The sequence below is a fragment of the Cotesia glomerata genome, linkage group LG5, assembly GCF_020080835.1.
Source record: "Cotesia glomerata isolate CgM1 linkage group LG5, MPM_Cglom_v2.3, whole genome shotgun sequence".
Classification (NCBI taxonomy): Eukaryota; Metazoa; Arthropoda; class Insecta; order Hymenoptera; family Braconidae; genus Cotesia; species Cotesia glomerata.
The window spans coordinates 4,318,318-4,338,025 of record NC_058162.1 but is presented as its reverse complement, the minus strand read 5'-3'; the positions used below and the strand labels follow the sequence as shown (position 1 = coordinate 4,338,025).

Here is a 19,708-nt window from a genome sequence, read left to right as displayed (position 1 = left end):
TTTCGTTCACGATATCTCTCGAACGAATCAACCGATTTTGACCGGATTGGCGGCGATCGACGTGGTTTTTCAAAGTTGAGAGCTGATTAGTTTTTGGAATCGATCGGTTGAGCCGTTTAAAAGTTATCCCAAAAAAACCACTTCAGAAAAAATTTTTTTTCCTACTTTTTTTTAGATTTCTCCAAATTTCTCAAAATCTATCGGTCCGAATCGGTTCAAATTAACAGGAAATCTAAGTTTGGCGAAGTCCTTTCGAATGGCACCAACTGCGATGAAATCGGTTCAACCGTTCAAAAGTTATAAGAGGTTTACATACTTACACACACACACACACACACACATACATAGTGACACCCCCGCGGGAATAGTCAGGAAAGCTTCCTAGGATCTCAAAACTTCGAGATCTGATAAAAACTCGATTTTCGAAAAACGGGGTAAAACCAATAACTTCCCGGTTTTTGAAAATTTTCAATTTTTTTAGCGGGAAGTTAAAAATCAAAAATTATTGAACGTCGGCTAATTTTAGGGTTGCAGTCAACTAGTCAGACTAACAACATTCCGAATTAATAAATTACTAGAACTTAGAAAGTAAATATTAAATGTAATTTAAAATAATTAATTTTACAAATTTTAAAATTCCGAAAAATATAATCTTAAATAAAGAAAAATCTAAAGCTATATTAATAGAATCTTTCAAAGTTACAAAGTCTAAATAAATTAAAACATAACAACGAAAATTTATACGCCAAAATGAATGAACAGACGAACACTCATTTAGCCGAAAAATGTAAATAATTTTATAATTAGATTAGAAATTTTTTTAATTAATTTTAAATTAATTAATTTTAAAATTAATTTTATTTTAATTTACAAGCATGTATGGAAAACACTCAAATTTCATGATTGTAAAGGTGGACCATCTAAGAAAAATTTCCAATTTTTTGATGAGTATTTTCGGCCGAATCATTATTCGGATAGATGAGTATTCGGATGAATATACGTCGGAACAACCCTTTTTCGAAATCAAATTAATTTTAACTCTTGAGGAATATAAGATTTATATTTACTTTTATTCGATAACCCGGTGTTTTATAATTTACAAAATTGTTTTTCGGCTGTTATTCTATTTAAGCTAATGTATTTTATAAACTTTGAATGTAGCGGAATTTTAAATTTTCTAGAGTCTTAATAATTTGGAATGTTGTCGATCTGACTAGTTGACCGCAACCTGCTAATTTTAGTATCATATAAAATTTCCTGTTTTCTTATTGGTTAAAATTACGGCGCGAATTTTAAATTTCTAGTTTGTAAGAATAGGGTCTTTCATTTTTCCAGTTGACTAGATGTATAATTTTATCACTGCAGCAATTTTCTCAGATGACATATTAGCATTTATATTTTTCAAATAAATATTATCTAATATTGAAAAAATTTTCATAAATTACCATATATTTAATTAATAGAAATAGAAAGATTTCTGAAAATAGATGTTATTGATGCTAAAAAAATACCAACCGTAATGAACTGTCCGAATTGTCGCGCATAGTATATATTTCAATATAGTTAAGTCATTGAATCAATTGTCATTGATTGATCATGATCAAAACTCGTAATTAAAAATCGCAGACGCTGTTAAAAATTTTTTTATAATTTTGATCAATGTAACATTTTTGGAGAATTACGTTGACTTTAAAATTTTAAATAATAAAATTTGGTGATTTTTTTTTTTTTATTTCTACAAGAGACAATATAAGGTTATAGTATCATGTCAGAATTAACACGCAATTCTTCAACGGACGATCCGAAACTTGAACCATTGAATAATTCAATGTCCAAAAGTTTATTTGACAGTCTCAATCTGCAATTCGATGATGGTAAGCCGAAATTCAGACTAAATGAGCCGTCATACTCCACAGTTAATATACCTTTTCAAAATAATTTAAATTGTGACGATGATGACGATGAAACGTCATTTGTTGTGCTTGGTAAAAGCTCTATGGATTTTATTAATTTAACTTCATTGGCTGATTATGAAGAAATTAAAAAAAAAAGCTTGAATGTTGTGAGTAATTATTATAATTTTAGAAAAATAATAATGACACTGAATTCAGCAGATATCTAACTATTTTGATGATTCTTATTAAGAAAAATGACTACAAGAAAATAAAAATAAAAATTTCACCTGTAGAAAATTTAAAAAACTATAAATGTAATTTTTTTAAAATATTTTTTCAGTTCTAATTTAATTAATGCAAAAAATCAAAAAATTTTAAAACGTCTGCTTATATCAGTATCATAAATAACAATATTTATATTTTACTTGAGATATGTATTAATATAATTTAATAAATTTAGGAACCAAGTTCAATAGTTTCAACATTGAGTCAAGAAGAAATTGAACTGAAAGTCGCTAAGCTGATGAAAGAAAACGTTGAATTGAAAGAAACTTTGACCAGAAATAATGATTCAATGAAAAAACATTTCAACACCTTGGTCAGTTGGCAAAATGAACTGATGAAAGTACATGGCAGTCATAAACAAAAATTTTCAGAGACATGTGATATGATATCACTGTTAAAAAAAGAAAACGCCGAATTGAAGAACAAACTTACAGCTACAGAGTCAATGTTAACGTCGCAATTTACAATTGTTAGTTTCATTATCAATTATTAATTAATTAATTTAATTTTATGTTATTTTGTTAAAATATTTTAATTGTTTCAGCCTGAAAATTCTTTAGTTCACAAGCAAGAACTAGTTGGGAATGATCTATCGATGAAAAATGTTAATACAGACGTAATCAATAATTCTGTTATAAAAAATTCGTTTACAGACGATATTCGAGATTGTAGCTCTAAAGAAGTTACAAATAACACCGACATGATATCAAAAGATGATACAGATGTAAAAAATAAATTTACTGATATGAAATCTATGATGACATCATCGTTTACACCAGAACAGGTTGGTTATATATAATAGTTACTTATTATTGTTTAAATTTTATAAATATTTAATTTATTTTATAAAATATTTTAATTCGGAATACTTTAAATCGGTCCATCAGTATACCAAAAAGCATCTCTTGATTCAATCAGAACACAAATAAATACAAAAATCTCTTTTTTTAATTCTGCTATTTCCCCACCTACACTAAGAAAAAAAAATTTCTTGGCTCAATACGGAAATAACAAGATGACACTAGATATCATCCCAGATTATACCGAGTGAAAAAAAATTTCAGATAGTAGCTAGTAAAATCCAGATTACAATGAGTATAATCCAAATATCACACAGTATAATCTGGATTTTTCTACACTGATAGAAGGATTTGTTTATAGTTAAAAATATTTTTTAATATTTAACAAATCATTTATTAAAGACCACTTTGTAGTATTAAACAAATATTTCTTAGTATTTAAAATGATTTGTTTGTATTTAATAAACCTGATATTCATTTATTAAATATTAATAAATCTTTTTAAATACTAAGAAATATTTGTTAAGGATTAAAAAGTGGTTTCTAATAAATGATTTGTTAAGTATTAAAAAATATTTTTAACTATAGACAAATCCTTCTATCAGTGTGGCTACTATTTTAATTTTTTTTTTACCACAGATATCACTGAGTATAATCTGAGATGATATCCAGTGTCATCTTGTTCATTCAATGAAGAATAGTTTAAAATAAATTTTGGTTTTTTGACAAAAGAATATCGATATCTATTATGATAATAAAATATTGGCATTAATTTTGATAGATTAACAAACGAATAGGTTCACTTGAATTAAACAAAAAATAATTCGATCAATTCTTGAGACAAGAAAATTTTCTCAAGAGTAGCAATTTATTTTTTCAGTGTATTACTTGCAATTATATCTCAGAATTTCAGAATTTTTTATTTTTATCTGTTCCCTTTATCATGTAATGTAATATCACTTGATTAAATTTATTTGATAAATTTAATATTCTATATTTTATATCTTTATGTATATTGCCGCTTGGCGTTAAATAAATAAATAAATATTACAGAATAATTTATCAAAAACATCTGGACCTAAAGAAAATGACAATGCTACTTCTATCCATATAAATTCAAGTGAATTCAGTCTATTAAACGATTTTAGCACTGAGAGCTTAGCTAAAAGTTTTGAAGCAATCTCACTTCTACAGAAAGAACATTCTGAGTTGAAGATGAAAATATCTGACTTGGAATCTTCAATGACATCATCTTTAACATCAGAACAGGTATATCTAAATTTAAAATTTATTTGTTTTAATTCTTTGATTTTTATTATTTTTTTTAAATACTTTAGGCTGGAAATTCAATCAATCAGGAGAAAAAAAATCTTTCAATTGAAAATCAAAATCTTTCAATCGAAAATCAAAATCATTGCAATAATTCACATATCACAGATTCAGCTAATCACAACTCTAAGGATTGTAGTCTTAAAAAACTTCCGAAAGAAAATTCAACAGACCTTGAACAAATGACGCAAGATAAAAACCGTAATGAACGAGATATGCATTATCAAAAAGAAATAATAACATCTCTCAAAGAACAACTACGTTTATTGAACGAAAATGCGTTTACTTCTCTTCAACTCAGTCCAGAAAATAACGCAATTCCAGAAAAATCTCAAGATGAAAACTATAAAAAATTCTTTCAGCACTTTAATCACTACAATGAAAAGCTAAGTATTTTAGCTAAGTGCTACGGAGAACAAACTTCTCACTTTATCAATATCCAAGATTGCTTGAAACGTTGTACTGATACCTGCGAATTATTGTTAAATAATATTGACAGCATGAATTTATCTGTTGAAACAATTGGATCTTGTAAAGAAATTTTGGAAAATTGTCGAAGAAGCTTGGTTGATGAACAGATAAAAAATATTTCTTATCGCCAAAATTTAATTAAAGCACAAAATGAATTTCAGATAATTTTTTCTGATTACAATTCTACACTTCATGAGTTAGAAATACTTCGTGATGAAAAGACAAAGCCTGTAGAGGTGCAATATAATTTTGAAAAAGAAAAAAATGAAATTACAAGAAACTTAAAAATGTTAGAAGATGAAAAAAGTCAATTATCACTTGAACGAAAAAATTATATGGCTGAGCGAATGATTCTGGAACAAGAAAAAACGAATCTGAGTGAAGAAAAATCATCACTTAATTTTCAAAGTATGCTTTATGAGGCACAAATGAGAACTCTTCAAGATGACATGAAGGTTTTACAAAAACGTCATGACGAAATGTTATTAGAGAATACCAAACTGAAGGAAGAACTTAAAATGAAAAATATTGAAGTCGAAGGTGTTAAAGCTCGTTTTGAAATTTCTAAAGATGACGTGAGTATTTTTTTTTTTATTGAATTTATTTATTTATTTACTAGATGTTACTCGCCTGCTCCGCTGGGCGCTTTATAGAATTGCATTTTTAAATCTAGACTTGAAATTTAATTAGAGTATTGTGTTGACTTGCACAGATTCCCAATTCTATCGAATTGGCATGCACCTTTTATCCATGTAATTATTCTAGCTGATATTCATTGTAACTTTCAATGTGCAATCATTATAACATTTCCGTGTCTTTCTTACAAACATGAATAATAATTGATATGAAAAAAAAATTTGTAATGAGCATTGAAAGTTTCAGTTAAAAAAATTGCAGGTCTCATAAGTGAAGGAATCTGCCTAGTATATAAACATAACCAATAGAATTAAATAATTTATTTTAAACAAATGACAATCGAATAGAATAAATTTAGTTACAATAAAAATTCATTATTTCTAAGTCAAAAAAATATAGGTTTCGGATAAGTAATCACCGGCAGTTACACATCTTTACTCCAAATTACTCAATTTTGCGACATACTGTACTCAATAGAAATAATCGAAAAACTTAAAAAAAAAAGACAACTTTACTAAATTAATTCACTACTCCATACTAACTTTATTCAACGCTAAGTTTACTCAGTTCCAACTGTATTCAATGTAATCTTTACTCAATAGTATTTTATAAGTGATGGCGCACTTTTAAAAATTTCTATTTGATTTTTTTTTGTTCAATAATATGTTTACTTTAAATAAATTAAAAAAAAACACTTTACTTAATAATTTTATTTTTAAAAAATAAAATTCTATTGTTTTACAAACTTTATTCAATGTCAACTTTACTCAATTATATATAATTTATACATCTATATATAGTAAAAAATTTTTTTTTTTATTTATTAAATTATTTTATTGAAGTACAGATTGCACAGAGCTGAGAAATCTTGAGTACAGTTTTGTTTTTGCCGAATAAAATATTATTAAATAAAAAAATATTGAATAGAGATTTTTAAAAGCGCGCCATCACTTATAAAATACTATTGAGTAAAGATTTCATTAAATACAGTTGGTTCTGAGTAAACTTAGCGTTGAGTAAAGTTAGTAGCGAGTAGTGAAAGAATTGAGTAAAATTTTTTTTTTTTAAAGTTATTCAATTTTTTGGACACCAAAATTTCATATACTAAAACCTTCTCCGAAACACGCTGCATCTTATGGTATAAGTATTATTCCGATCGGTTCAATGGTTTTCGCAGTATAACCGGACAAAAAAACCGGCTCTCCTTTTATTAGTATAGATTTTTAATTATTATTATTTTATTGAATTTATTTATTTATTCATTAATCAACATACGCCTATCGACAATATATACATCAATAGAAAGTATTTAAAATTAAATAACATTAATTTAAAAAGAAAAAATTAATTAGAATTTAATTAATAAAAAAACGAAAAAAAAGTCTTTGTAATTTATACATAAGTGAGTAATTTACTGAAAATAGTCTTAAAAAAAATTTTTTTTAATGTATAGATTGATATGATTGGTCATTTACGGCAACAACTTGAACTCTACGAAAGTGATTTTGAAGAAGAAAAACGCACTAAACAGGAACTGATCCGCGAACGAGAACATCTTACAGATCAGCTGGGTAAATTGCGAGATCATAATCAACATTTATTGCAACGATTGAATGGACCTAATCCAGCAGCTGTTCCTCAGAACTCACAAAACGGAATTCCGGTAATTGAAATCAAGTTCACTGATAGAAGGATTTATTTGTATTAAAAAAATATTTGTTAATAGTTAACAAATCATTTATTAGAGACCATTTTTTAGTATCAAACAAATATTTCTTAGTATTTAAAATGATTTGTTTGTATTTAATAAATCAGATATTCATTTATTAAATATTAATAAATCTTTTTAAATACTAAGAAATATTTGTTAAGGACTAAAAAGTGGTCTCTAATAAATGATTTGTTAAATATTAACAAATATTTTTAACTATAAACAAATCCTTCTATCAGTGTTGAAGTAAAAAAATTTTATTTTTTATATTCAGTTGCTAATAGCTGGTTTTTATTTTAGGTTGATGCTTTTTGTGACACCTGTGGCTTGTATAAAATGCCCGGGCAATGGCATGGTCCTGGATGGTGTCAAGCAATTGATTAATTTCAAACAGCAATTATAAGCCATAACTTTATTAATTTACCCTGACAAAAATTAGCTTTAAAAATGTATAATAGTTTTAAAATACATAGTATTGTGAAACAGTTAATGTAAAAACAAGAAATATTTTTTTGCTGAAATCTCTATTATAGTTATATACTGTATGTTACTTGCACAATAGCATTGTCGTCGCGATTTGTGACTATTTTCGATGCAATTGATATAAGCCTGTAAAAATAAATTCTATAAAAGAAAATAGTTTATTAAATTTTATTGTTGAAAATAATTTATAAAGAAACACATAAAAGATGAGTTACTTGAAAAATTCTGAGTTTTGCTGACGTTTAAAAAGTTAAAAATAAATTTTGATGATAAACAATTTATGAAATAAACTAGTTTTAGAAAATTGTTTTTAAAAAAATTGTATTTATAATTTTTACAATTTCTACATTAAATTTAGCTGTCACTTGACAATTTTTTAATTTTTTTTACCAAAAAAATTTGTTCTAAAAAATTATTAAAAAAAAATTGCATTTTAAATTTATTAAAATTTCTACAAGTCTATTTTTTAATAATTTTTTTTTGCCATAATTTATTTATTAAAGAAAATTTAAAAAAATTGTTGTGACAGCTAAGTTTAATGTCATTTAATTTAGCAGATATTTGACAATTTTTAGAATTTTTTTTTAACAAAGAAATTATGACAAAAAGAATAAGAAAAAAATATTGACATGTAGAAATATTAAAAAATTATAAATGCAATTTTTTAAAAATAATTTTTCAGAAAAAATTTGTTTATTAAATAAAATTAAAAAGTTATTAAGTGACTGTTAACTTTAATGTCATAAACTACAATCAAATTCCTCTCCCTCCTTTCTCTCTCCTGCCAGTAGTCGGTCGTACGGAGGTAATTATCCATTTATTTATTCGGAATAGTATAATTATAATTAATTAAACTTATTTTAATATATAAAAAACTTATAGACCATCTTTCAAAAATTAAACAAAAATTTTATACTTAGAGGTCAGGACCAGTCGCTTCCTTTTAATAATCTTTTCTCACAACCGGAGTATTATAACCTATAAAATTTTATTATTTTTCTAACACTTCGAAAACACGACTGTATTATTACAAAAAGATGTCCTCGAGGCAAGGATTTAAATTTGTTCCCAAGCTTCTAAATGTTGACAGGAACAAAGGTCAACAAGCAAAGAGGAAAAAATTTACTCTAGTATTTGATGAAGAAAAACGAAAGTAAGTACACGATAAATTATTTTTTTTTGCTTTTAACATGATACTGAAATTAGCAGACATCTGAAAATTTTTAGAACTTTTAGAATCAATTAATTTTTATAAAAAATCTAATTTAAAAAATTCCCAGTTGTAATTTTTTTAATTTTCTATTTTTAGAATTTTTTCGCTTAATTTTTTTCATTACAATTTAATTGTTTTAAAAATCTATCAAATTGTAAGATGTCTTTTAAATTCAGTATCACCTTTAAACTCATAGTCAGACTAATAACATTTTTTTGCAGAGAATTTTTAACTGGATTTCGGAAAAGAAAACTTCAACGAATACAAAAAGCAAAAGAAGAATTCGAAGCTCAATGTAAGGAAGAAAAAAAACGAATTAGAAGAGAAGTAAGATTTTTTGATTACAGTTTTAATTAATAATTATGTGCTATATAATAATGAAAATTAATTTAGCAGATATTTAATCATTTTAAGAGGTTTTTAACAAATAAATGATGGCAAAAAAAAGTAGAAAAAAAATTGACGTAGAAATTTTAAAAAATTAAAAATGCAATTTTTTAAAAATAATTTTTTGGAAAAAATCTATTTGTTAAAGAGAATTTTTTTTAACAAACAAATTTGTTTCAAAAAATAATTTTTAAAAAATTGCATTTTTCATTTTTTTAAATTTCTACATGTCAATATTTTTTCTTATTTTTCTTTGCCATAATTTGTTAAAAAATAATTCTAAAAATTATTTAATATCTGCTAAATTTATTTTCATAATAAATTAATAAAAAAAAAAATATTTTAAAAAAGTTTTACTTTTAGTTCTTTAAAATTTCTATATGTGAATTTTTTTTTTGAAAATCTATGAAAATTAATTTAGCATGTATTTAATAATTTTACAACAAATAAATTATGGCAAAAAAAAGTAGAATAAAAATTGACGTAGAAATTTTAAAAAATTAAAAATGCAATTTTTTATAAATAATTTTTCGAGAAAAATTTTTTTATTAAATAAAATAAAAAAATGATTAAGTGACTGCTATCTTTAATGTCATTATATAATATTTATTTTTCATTTGACAAATTAATTTAACACTGACAAATTTAATTTTGTCTGTCAAGTATTTAATTTTTTATTGACAATAAACTTTAATATTTTAGGCAAAAGAAAATTTAAAGAAACTAGTATCCCAACGTGACATACCTGAGTTAGAAGAACTGGTCGCTCAAACTGAACATAAATATGAAATGCAGGGAAAAACAGTTAGTATATTGGAATTGGATGTAAATCAATTGAGACAAAGTGATAATTGGATAGGAGAAAATAAGCCAACTTATGAAAAAGATGTAGTTGATAATGATGATAGTGATGATGAAGAATCTACTACGGTCCCCGGTATGGAACTTAAAACTAAACCTAAATTTGTTGAGGAACAAAGTGATGGGTTACATCTAACGAAAAAAGAATTATCGCGAGTAGTACAAAAAGAAACGTTACAAAAAATGAAAAAAAATGTAATATTTCAACGAAAACAAAAAATACTTCGATCTAAAAACAGAAAAATCGCAATAAAAGAGAAAATTAGAAAACAACGCTTAAGCGAGCGCGTAAAAGGCAAGCCCGTAAAAGGTAAAAAAAAGAACAAAAAATCCTCGCGAAGTAAAGAATAAATTGTAATTATTTTATATTTATATTTTGTATAAAAAAATAAATATTAATCAAGTGTACATTATTTCTTAGATTTTTTATTAGTGTTATTGTTAGATTTAGCAAAAGGACAAAGTTTATTGTTCAAACATTGATCGCACTTTGGACGTTGAGGCAAACAAATTTCTTGTCCAAAGCCAACAAGTAAATGATTTATTTCCATCCACAATTCTTTCGGCAACCATGATTCTAATTGTTTTCGAGACTCTTCAGGCGTTTTAGCGTATTTTTTAACCCATTCTAAACGATTGCATATTCTGTGAACGTGTACATCAACACCTATACCAGTTACTTTATTCCAGGCAACTTGCATACAAAGATGTCCCATTTTAGGGCCGACACCAGGAAGAGCACATAATTCTTCAATGTTATTCGGAATATCTCCTCCGTAAGAATCAATTAATATCTTGGCGACTTTTTTTATGTACTGCACCTTTCTCTATAAATAAACAAAGAGTTTATTTAACTCGTTGAGGGCACACGTCGAAAAAATTACGTTGAAGACACACGGGGTCCAGTGGACCCCATTAGGCAAAACATTTCTAATTCGTTTCCTATTAGATGTATTGACTTATAATTGGCACAAAACTTTAATATAACATTCCCTCGAAATATTTTTATAGTTTTTTTTTTTTTTTTTTTTTTTTTATTTTAATTTATTTAAAAGTCGCATTAACTACATGGTCATGAGCGACTTCAGTGTAATACAATAGATATTTTAGCATTACATATTAATGGCGATAGAGTTTTGCATTATATTTTATTAAGAATTTTTAGTGAATTTAGTTGGTTTAATAATTTATTTATTTTGTCGATGTTGTTTAAGCTTTCTGATGGGTCCATTTGAACTTTGGTGTCTGGGCATTCGGATATAATGAGCTCGATTTTGGGTTGCAGTCAACTAGTCAGATTGACAACATTCCGAATTAATAAATTACTAGAACTTAGAAAGTAAATATTAAATGTAATTTAAAATAATTAATTTTACAAATTTTAAAATTTCGAAAAATATAGTCTTAAATAAAGAAAAAACTAAAGCTATATTAATAGAATCTTTCAAAGTTACAAAGTCTCAATAAATTAAAAAACATAACAACGAAAATTTGTACGCCAAAATGAATGAACAGACGAACACTCATTTAGCCGAAAAATGTAAATAATTTTATATTTAGATTAGAAATTTTTTTTAATTAATTTTAAATTAATTCATTTTTTTAAATTAATTTTATTTTAATTTACAAGCATGTATATAAAACACTCAAATTTCATGCTTGTAAAGGTGGACCATCTAAGAAAAATTTCCAATTTTTTGGATGAGTAATTTTCGGCCGAATCATTATTCGGATGGATAAGTATTCGGATGAATATACGTCAGAACGAACCTTTTTCGAAATCAAATTAATTTTAACTCTTGAGGAATATAAGATTTATATTTACTTATATTCGATAACCCAGTGTTTTATAATTTACAAAATTGTTTTTCGGCTGGTATTCTATTTAAGCTAATGTATTTTATAAACTTTGAATGTAGCGGAATTTTAAATTTTCTAGAGTTTTAATAATTCGGAATGTTCTCGATCTGACTGGTTGACCGCAACCCTCGATTTTAATGTCGTTCGTGAGTTATCGTTGACGAAAGAAATCGAAAAAAAAAGTGTTTTTTTCGAATTACACTGAAATTTCCGGTCTGATCAATTCGTGTTTGAAAATATATTATAGAATTTGAAAAACTGAGTCGAATGCCATCAACCGCATGAAAATCAGTACATTCATTCAAAAGTTATTGTGGTTTGAAAATTCAAAAAATAGTGTTTTATTAAACTTCTATCAGACTTTTAAGCTCGGAGAGCTCAAAACTATACGAAAATTGTATTTTTGAGCTCGAAGAGCTCAAAAACGTAATAAGTGCAATTTCGAGCGCTTAATTACGAAAGTAGCGGGAAGTTGCAGGGATGATCTTCAAGGTCAACCGTTTTTCTAATTTTTTTTTTTTATTTTTTCTAATCATTTCTTCAATAAAAAAAAAATTCTAAAAATTTTTAAATGCCGGCTAAATTAATTTTCATCTGGACTCCGTGTGTCTTCAACGGGTTAAAATTTACAATAGCAAAGTTCAAGTATAGTACCATTAGTATTAATTATTAATATTCTGTGTTAAGAACAGTAATTACGTGATGATATTTACCTTCCAGAAACTAACTGGATAAATAAGTTTGCCAAGAACTTCATCTGATGTTGCAAGAAGATTTTGAGGTGTACAACCATGATCTTTGAGACGCTGCATAGCTGCATGATTTACTTGATCTTTAGTCTGACTACTTAGCATCAATGATGTCAGAGTTTGATAACGGAATGTAGGTGGATCAGCTTTTGGGTCAGAACATTTGTGACAACCTTTATCGTCAACAGGTGCCGTAGCATCTTTCCTCATCTCCTTAATTAATTCCCACGTTTCCTTCCAATTTTTCGGGAACCATTCATTATTTTCTTTTTCTTGTCCAGCATTTTCAACACTTTGATTTTCTTCATATTTTATTTCAATGGATTTACGTTTTTTTCCAGTTTTTTTCGATTTTTTTTGAGGTTCTAAAATCTCAGCAACAAAATATTTTGATACAACTATTTCCTCTTTTGAATCTTCATCTTTTATTTTTATTTCATCATTAGGTTCTTTTTTATTAGACCGCAGTGATCTCGTTTCTTTTGAAAGTGACATTTTAGATGATTTAACTATTTTTTTTCTTAAATTATTAATTAAAATTTTAAACATTTACTTAATTGAAATACATTGATTCTGATTTAATGGAATTACAAAGTAAATAACATGTGCGTCGCTTGTAAGTGTACACAAACATTGAAATGAGAGGTAATCAATGAAAATATAACCTTTACTTATACTTGAATGAATAGTGAATTATTACAACAGCGCCATGGAAAAATATTGCAGTAATATTTTATAAAAATAAAGTTAGCCGGCATCTAAAAATTTTTGATTTTTTTTATTAATTAAAAATTATAACTAAAAAACTATTTTTAAAAAATTCCACGTATAATTTTTAAAATTTTCTACATGTGAAAATTTTTGTTTTAATTTTTTTAATAAAATAAATTATAAAAATTTTTAAATGTCGGCTAATTTGATTTTCATAAATTTTTATGATTTTTTTTATCAAAGAATTATTACAAAAAAATAAGAAAAAATTTTTTTCATTTGTTAAAAACTTCAAAAATTATAAATGCAATTTTTTAAAAATATTTTTTAGTTACAATTTAAAAAATTAAGCAAAATGAAATCAAAAATGTCGGGTAACTTTATTATTATTAATATTTTCCAGATGTATTTAAATTATATTGAGTTACTTTCAGCAAGATGGAATAAAATAATACTGAAAATAGTAGACATCAAGATAATCTTTATTTTTTTATCATGAGTTTGCTATAAAAAAAGAATGACACTGAATTCAACAGACATCTAACTATTTTTATGATTTTTCTTATTAAAAAAAATGATTACAAAAAAATAAAAATTTCACTTGTAGAAAATTTAAAAAACTGTAAATACAATTTTTAAAAAATATTTTTTTTAGTTCTAATTTAATTAATGAAAAAAATCAAAAAATTTTGAGTCTGCTTATATCAGTATCAAGAAAAGATTAATTGAGAACGCATAACTATATTTTTAAATTTTTAAGTTATTAATTATTTTTTTATTTTATTAATATTCAGTTTTACATTAAAAGATAATGAAATTATAATACTAAATTTAGCTGACGTTAAAAAATTTTTCTATTTTTTTACTTATTAAATTTCAAGTATAAAAATACTTAAAAAAAATTATTTTTCAAATTTTCTACATGTGAAATGTTTTCTTTTAATTTTATTGTAACAATTTTTTCAATAAAAATTTTCAGATAGCTAATTAAATTTTCATAATAAAATTAATGAATATCTATTATTTTCAGTTTCTTGCAAAACAAAAAAATTTTTATAAATATACATATGTTGATTTTCCATTCACTCAGTCTTTATTTCTTTTCACAACAGTAAGTTAAAAAAGAAATTAAATGAACAAAAAGTATTTTATAAAATAACAAGTTGATCATAAAGTGTAAATAAGCTTAACCCATACTTTTAATTTATGCGATTTGTTTTGTTAGTGGACGGAATAAAAATAAAAATTACATACAATTATAATTTAATTATAATTAAAAAATGTCCGGATTTAACGCTTAAATAAAAAATAAAAAAATTACATACACTCTACAACTTAACAATAACTCCTAACATACCTTAAATATGAATTATTAATAGAGTGTAGTTTTTATTTTTACATTTTTTTTCTTCAATAGTTGTGTATTGAATTAATTAAAAAAACAAATTATCTTTTTGCTTTCGCAGAATCACAGAGTTTTTCTATAATTATATTTTTAACAGATAAAACCAAAAAAAAAAAAAAACTATCTATAATAATGAATTTAAATTGTTTGAAATAAAGTGAAGGTCGAACAATAAAGTTAATTTAATAGTTGTTAAACAACAAGAGTTATTAAACTACATGACTTATTCTAAACGAATAAAATGGAGCGCAAGATAAGATAAAGCTTTTTGTATACGGATTACTCTAAATAATCATGTACTCAGCCTGCTTGATTAGTAGGATGACCGGATTCATTGGTGACTGCTGATGGAATAGCTGTTGAATCTGGCATAAGCGTGTGTGTCTCCTCTTCCTGATCAGACATCGGAACAGCTCGCGTTTCATTTATCATCTGCTTGTTGGTCATCTGGCTCGGCACCTCAGTGAGTACTGGCCCGTACTGCGAAGTGGAACCCACCAGCAAGTCAGTTGATGGATTCAAACCGCCCAACATCTTTCCTCATACGCGTACATAAGGTGTAATAATGAGCAAGGGATAATAAACGCCGTAGCAACGAGCATACCGGCAATTTAAGACAAAAAAAAAAAAGAAATAAAAAAGCCAAATAAATATAAATAAATAAATAAATTAAATAAAAGTAAATAAGTAAATTAAAAATAAAATAAAAAAATAATAGGAGGAATCCAATGGAATTTACTATTTAAATAAAATCTTACCTGTCCACTTGCACGACTGATTCCACCTCTCTGTGATTTTCCACCGTGCCGGAAGAAACGTAACCAAGCCCAAAGAGCACCCATTACTAATCCTATCAGAGTAATGCTGGCTCCAGCAGCTAGTGATCCTTTAGAATCTTGATTATTTACATCTTCCATTTTTGTAGTTGTGTCAGATTTTGAGTCGTTCTTTGAATTATCCTGGATATAAAAAAATTTTTAACACCAGCTTGTATATATCAATAAATTAATGATGCTGAAAGTAACAGACATTTGACAATTTTTAATGAAAATTGAGTTAGCCGACATTTAAAAATTAAAAAAATTTTTTTTATTGAAAAAATGACAAAAAAAAAGAAAAAAAAAATTTAATTTGTAAAAAACTTTAAAAACTGTAAGTGCAATTTTTAAAAAATATTTTTTTGTTCTAATTTAATTATTAAAAAAAAATCAAAAAATTAAAAATATCGGCTAACTTTAGTGTTATCAATTTGTAGGATTTTTTTATGAAAATTAATTTAGCAGATATTTAATAATTTTTCTAATAAATAAATTACGGAATAAAAAAATAAGAAAAAAAAATTGACATTTAGAAAATTTGATAAATTAAAAATGCAATTTAAAAAAAAAATAAAAAACTGGTCAAGTGACAGCTAACTTTAATATCATTCTTATGACATTTAAGTTATCAGTCACTTAACAATTTTTTATTTAATTAAAAAATTTACTCCAAAAAATTATTTAAAAAAAATTGCATTTTTAATTTTTTTACATTTCTATACGTCAATTTTTTTTTTCTAATCTTTTTTTGCCATAATTCATTTGTTATAAAATTATTAAATATATGCTAAATTAATTTTCAGATTCTTACAAAAAAAAAAAAAAAAAAAAAAAAAAATTCACATATAGAAATTTTAAAGAACTAAAAGTGAAACTTTTCTAAACTATTTTTTTTTGTAGTAATTTATTATGAAAATAAATTTAGCAGGTATTAAATAATTTTTTTTAACAAATTATGGCAAAAAAATAAGAAAAAAAATTGGCATGTAGAAATTTAAAAAAACGAAAAAAGCAATTTTAAAAAATTTTTTTTTGGAACAAATTTGTTTGTTAAAAAAAAATAAAAAAATTCTCTGACTGCTAACTTTACTGTCATTTTATTATCAAAATAAATTTAGCAGATATTAAATAATTTTTAGAATTATTCTTTAAACAGTTATGGCAAAAAAAAAATAAGAAAAAAAATTGGCATGTAAAAATTTAAAAAAATGAAAAATGCAATTTTAAAAAAATTTTTTTTTGGAACAAATTTATTTGTTAAAAAAATTAAAAAAATTCTCTAATGCTAACTTTACTGTCATTAATTTATTTCTTAAATAAAATAAAAATTTAACAAGTTGTCTGCTGATTTCAGTATCATATAAATTATATTGAATAATAATACCTGGACTACTTCAGAAGGTCGAGAACTTCCAGAAGCTATTACATTAACCATCATCGTGGTAAGCCCAGCAAGAGTAGCACAAAGTGCCACTGACAGCAAAACCCATTGGAGCCATTTTCGTGTGCTAACTTTGTGCCTAAAAATAATTCGTGAAAATCCATTTCTTATTCCAACACCACCTCCAACTCCAACACCACTTTCATTGCCATCTCCGTTGGCTTCATAACTGTAACCCACTGTGGTAGGTCGATAAACAGCTGCACTGTCAGGCATGCTTTGTTGAATTAAAAAAATATATCTGTGATAAAATCGTCGTTTAATCAAATAGTCAAGACTCTTTTAATTAAAATCTACAACAGCGACCAGGAGCTTAACATGATAACGATTAACGAAATAAAAATCTAAATAGAGCTCTGTTTTAGCCTTACGTCAATTAAATTATCTACAAATCTTGAATTTTTAATTAAAAATTTTTTTTTACACAGATTTTTATATTTTTAATATTTTTTCATCTTATATTTTTTAGTAAAACACAATGTCAACAACACTAAAACAAAGGTACTGCTAAAAGATGACAAAGATAAATTGCGAGACAACTGTGATTATAATCGTCGTTGATGTCGTCAGTAAATTAATGTTGATTCACAATAAGCGTGTTTATCAGTATTAATCACACTGAAGTTAGCAGACGTCTAAAAATTTTTGATTTTTTTTTACAACTAAAAAGATATTTATAAAAAATTGCACTTATAGTTTTTCAAATTTTTAACATTTGATATTTTTTTTCAATTGAAATTTCTTCGATAAAAAATTTCTAAAAATTTTGAAATGTCAGCTAACTTCATGACATTAAATTTATAATACTGAAGTTAGCCGTCAGCTGTTAATTTAAAAACATTTTTTTAACAAATCAATAACAATAAAGAAATTATTCTAAAAATTTTCACTTGTAATTTTTAATCATTTTTACATGTGGAATTTTTTAATTAAATTTTTTTTTATAATAATTTAATTTTTATAAAGTTCTAAAAAAATTTCTTATGTCTGTTAACTTCAGTGTCACTTAAATTTAGCTGTCTTAATTAAAAAAATTTTTTTTTCATTTATTAAATTAGAACAAAAAAATATTTTTAAAAAATTGCACTTACAGTTTTTGACAAATGAAATTTTTTAAATGAAAAAAAATTCTAAAAATTTTTAGATGTCGGTTAACTTAATTTTCATTTTTCTTTAACAAAAAAATTTGTTCTAAAGAATTATTTTTAAAAAATAGCATTTTTAATTTTACTAAATTTCTACAAGTCCATTTTTTAAATATTTTTTTTTCCATAATTTATTTATTGAAGAAAATTTAAACAATTATAAAGTGACAGCCAAATTTAATGATGATAATTAAGTTAGCCGACATTTAAAAATTAAAAAAATTTTTTTATTGAAAAAATGACTACAAAAAAGAAAAAAAAATTTTTATTTGTTAAAAACTTTAAAAACTGTAAGTGAAATTTTTTGAAAATATTTTTTTTGTTTTAATTTAATTATTAAAAAAAAATCGAAAAATTAAAAATGTCGGCTAACTTTAGTTGAAAATTAAATTAGCCGACACTTAAAAATTTTTAATTATTTTTAATTAAAAATTAGAAAACTAAAAAACTATTTTTAAAAAATTCCACGGATAATTTTTAAAATTTTCTGTATGTGAAAATTTTTGTTTTAATTTTTTAAAAATTATTTTTCAATAAAATAAATTATCAAAATTTTCAAATGTCGGCTAATTGAATTTTCACAGATTCGGTAGAATCTGGCGCCAAGTTCCGTTCAAATCCGTTGTAAACGGAGCGCCAGACTACCGACTATGTTTACTGTAAGCAGAACGGTTTTCTGAGGCTGCGAAATTTTATTTAATTCTACGGTACTTTTTTTACCCAATTTGTTTATCATAACAGTAATTCATAATTTATTTCACCGTATTAATTAATTATATTCACTTATAACAATTTATTTACTTGAAATTATTAAATTTTATCAGCACATACTATAGCTCGCTCACAAATTTCGATCCTGACTTTTTTTTTATGGAGAAAGGTCAGCGCCAAAACCTAAATAAAATAAAAAAGTGTAAGAAACCTCCCAAAGACAAGCAACTACAGTTAAAAAAAATAAGTCACAGCTTACATTTACGGCCGCCAGGGTGCACTGGAATTACATCTACATAAACTGTAGCTTCAAGGGGATAGTTTGCAGTAAAAAATGCAGTCAACAAGAGATTTAAGTTGGTACCAATTGTAAATTTTCATTATAATTACAAAAATACTAAAATCCGAACAAAACAGTTTCACTGTAAAAAGACGCGCCAAGTCCACGTTCATAAGACTATTAGGAAAAAATTGTTTTTTTCTTTACAAAGATACAAAATAAAAAAATTAAAAAATCCAAGTAACCGATATGATTATTTTTGATTTTCGGAAATTAAAAAAAATTTTATTGTAAATTTAAAAATTAAAAAAAAAATTTTAGAACATACTTGGTGTGCGTCATTGTGTATTTCAATTTTTTTAAAGTCTTAGTAAATAGATTTTACGAATTTCATTAAAAGTAAAATATTTTGCAACCACGCACACTAAATACGTTCTAAAATTTTTTTTTTAATTTTTAAATTTACAATAAAATTTTTTTTAATTTCCGAAAATCAAAAACAATCATATCGGTTACT

The 19,708-nt window shown here is 24.9% G+C and overlaps 4 protein-coding genes across 5 annotated transcripts; 2 read left to right on the top strand and 2 right to left on the bottom strand.

The window, feature by feature from the left end:
- The first annotated feature begins 1,562 nt into the window (after positions 1 to 1,562).
- LOC123264577 (cytadherence high molecular weight protein 2-like) lies at positions 1,563 to 7,764 on the top strand. Its single transcript, XM_044727899.1, has 7 exons — positions 1,563 to 2,062; positions 2,356 to 2,649; positions 2,725 to 2,964; positions 4,034 to 4,249; positions 4,318 to 5,355; positions 6,870 to 7,079; positions 7,428 to 7,764. Exons 1-7 carry the CDS (start codon positions 1,766 to 1,768, stop codon positions 7,509 to 7,511), a joined length of 2,379 nt encoding a protein of 792 aa, XP_044583834.1. The 5' UTR covers positions 1,563 to 1,765; the 3' UTR covers positions 7,512 to 7,764.
- A 715-nt stretch (positions 7,765 to 8,479) lies between these two features.
- LOC123264589 (nucleolar protein 12) lies at positions 8,480 to 10,479 on the top strand. The gene is made up of 3 exons (XM_044727916.1): positions 8,480 to 8,763; positions 9,045 to 9,150; positions 9,913 to 10,479. Exons 1-3 carry the CDS (start codon positions 8,648 to 8,650, stop codon positions 10,420 to 10,422), a joined length of 732 nt encoding a protein of 243 aa, XP_044583851.1. The 5' UTR covers positions 8,480 to 8,647; the 3' UTR covers positions 10,423 to 10,479.
- On the bottom strand, positions 10,478 to 13,465 carry LOC123264587 (endonuclease III-like protein 1). The gene is made up of 2 exons (XM_044727914.1): positions 12,645 to 13,465; positions 10,478 to 10,898 (listed from the first exon to the last, which is right to left on the bottom strand). The coding sequence occupies exons 1-2, from the start codon at positions 13,227 to 13,229 to the stop codon at positions 10,482 to 10,484; spliced, it is 1,002 nt and encodes a 333-aa protein (XP_044583849.1). The 5' UTR covers positions 13,230 to 13,465; the 3' UTR covers positions 10,478 to 10,481.
- A 996-nt stretch (positions 13,466 to 14,461) lies between these two features.
- On the bottom strand, positions 14,462 to 17,622 carry LOC123264590. 2 transcript variants are annotated; one of them, XM_044727919.1, is made up of 3 exons: positions 16,999 to 17,622; positions 15,555 to 15,755; positions 14,462 to 15,276 (listed from the first exon to the last, which is right to left on the bottom strand). In XM_044727919.1, the coding sequence occupies exons 1-3, from the start codon at positions 17,269 to 17,271 to the stop codon at positions 15,097 to 15,099; spliced, it is 654 nt and encodes a 217-aa protein (XP_044583854.1). In that variant the 5' UTR covers positions 17,272 to 17,622; the 3' UTR covers positions 14,462 to 15,096. The 2 variants fall into 2 exon arrangements, with proteins under 2 accessions (XP_044583854.1, XP_044583852.1); XM_044727917.1 differs by having other exon boundaries at positions 14,462 to 15,330; positions 16,999 to 17,617.
- Positions 17,623 to 19,708: the final 2,086 nt, after the last annotated feature.

Coding starts and splice junctions, on each gene's coding strand:
- LOC123264577 (XM_044727899.1), top strand. CDS start 1,766: ATGTCAGAATTAACACGCAATTCTTCAACGGACGATCCGAAACTTGAA. Junction 2,965..4,033: donor CATCGTTTACACCAGAACAG/GTTGGTTATATA, acceptor TAAATATTACAG/AATAATTTATCAAAAACATC. Junction 7,080..7,427: donor ACTCACAAAACGGAATTCCG/GTAATTGAAATC, acceptor TTTTTATTTTAG/GTTGATGCTTTTTGTGACAC.
- LOC123264589 (XM_044727916.1), top strand. CDS start 8,648: ATGTCCTCGAGGCAAGGATTTAAATTTGTTCCCAAGCTTCTAAATGTT. Junction 8,764..9,044: donor TTTGATGAAGAAAAACGAAA/GTAAGTACACGA, acceptor ATTTTTTTGCAG/AGAATTTTTAACTGGATTTC. Junction 9,151..9,912: donor AAAAACGAATTAGAAGAGAA/GTAAGATTTTTT, acceptor TTAATATTTTAG/GCAAAAGAAAATTTAAAGAA.
- LOC123264587 (XM_044727914.1), bottom strand. CDS start 13,229: ATGTTTAAAATTTTAATTAATAATTTAAGAAAAAAAATAGTTAAATCA. Junction 10,899..12,644: donor ATCCAGTTAGTTTCTGGAAG/GTAAATATCATC, acceptor GTTTATTTATAG/AGAAAGGTGCAGTACATAAA.
- LOC123264590 (XM_044727917.1), bottom strand. CDS start 17,271: ATGCCTGACAGTGCAGCTGTTTATCGACCTACCACAGTGGGTTACAGT. Junction 15,756..16,998: donor GACCTTCTGAAGTAGTCCAG/GTATTATTATTC, acceptor TTTTATATCCAG/GATAATTCAAAGAACGACTC. Junction 15,331..15,554: donor TCAGTCGTGCAAGTGGACAG/GTAAGATTTTAT, acceptor GTATGAGGAAAG/ATGTTGGGCGGTTTGAATCC.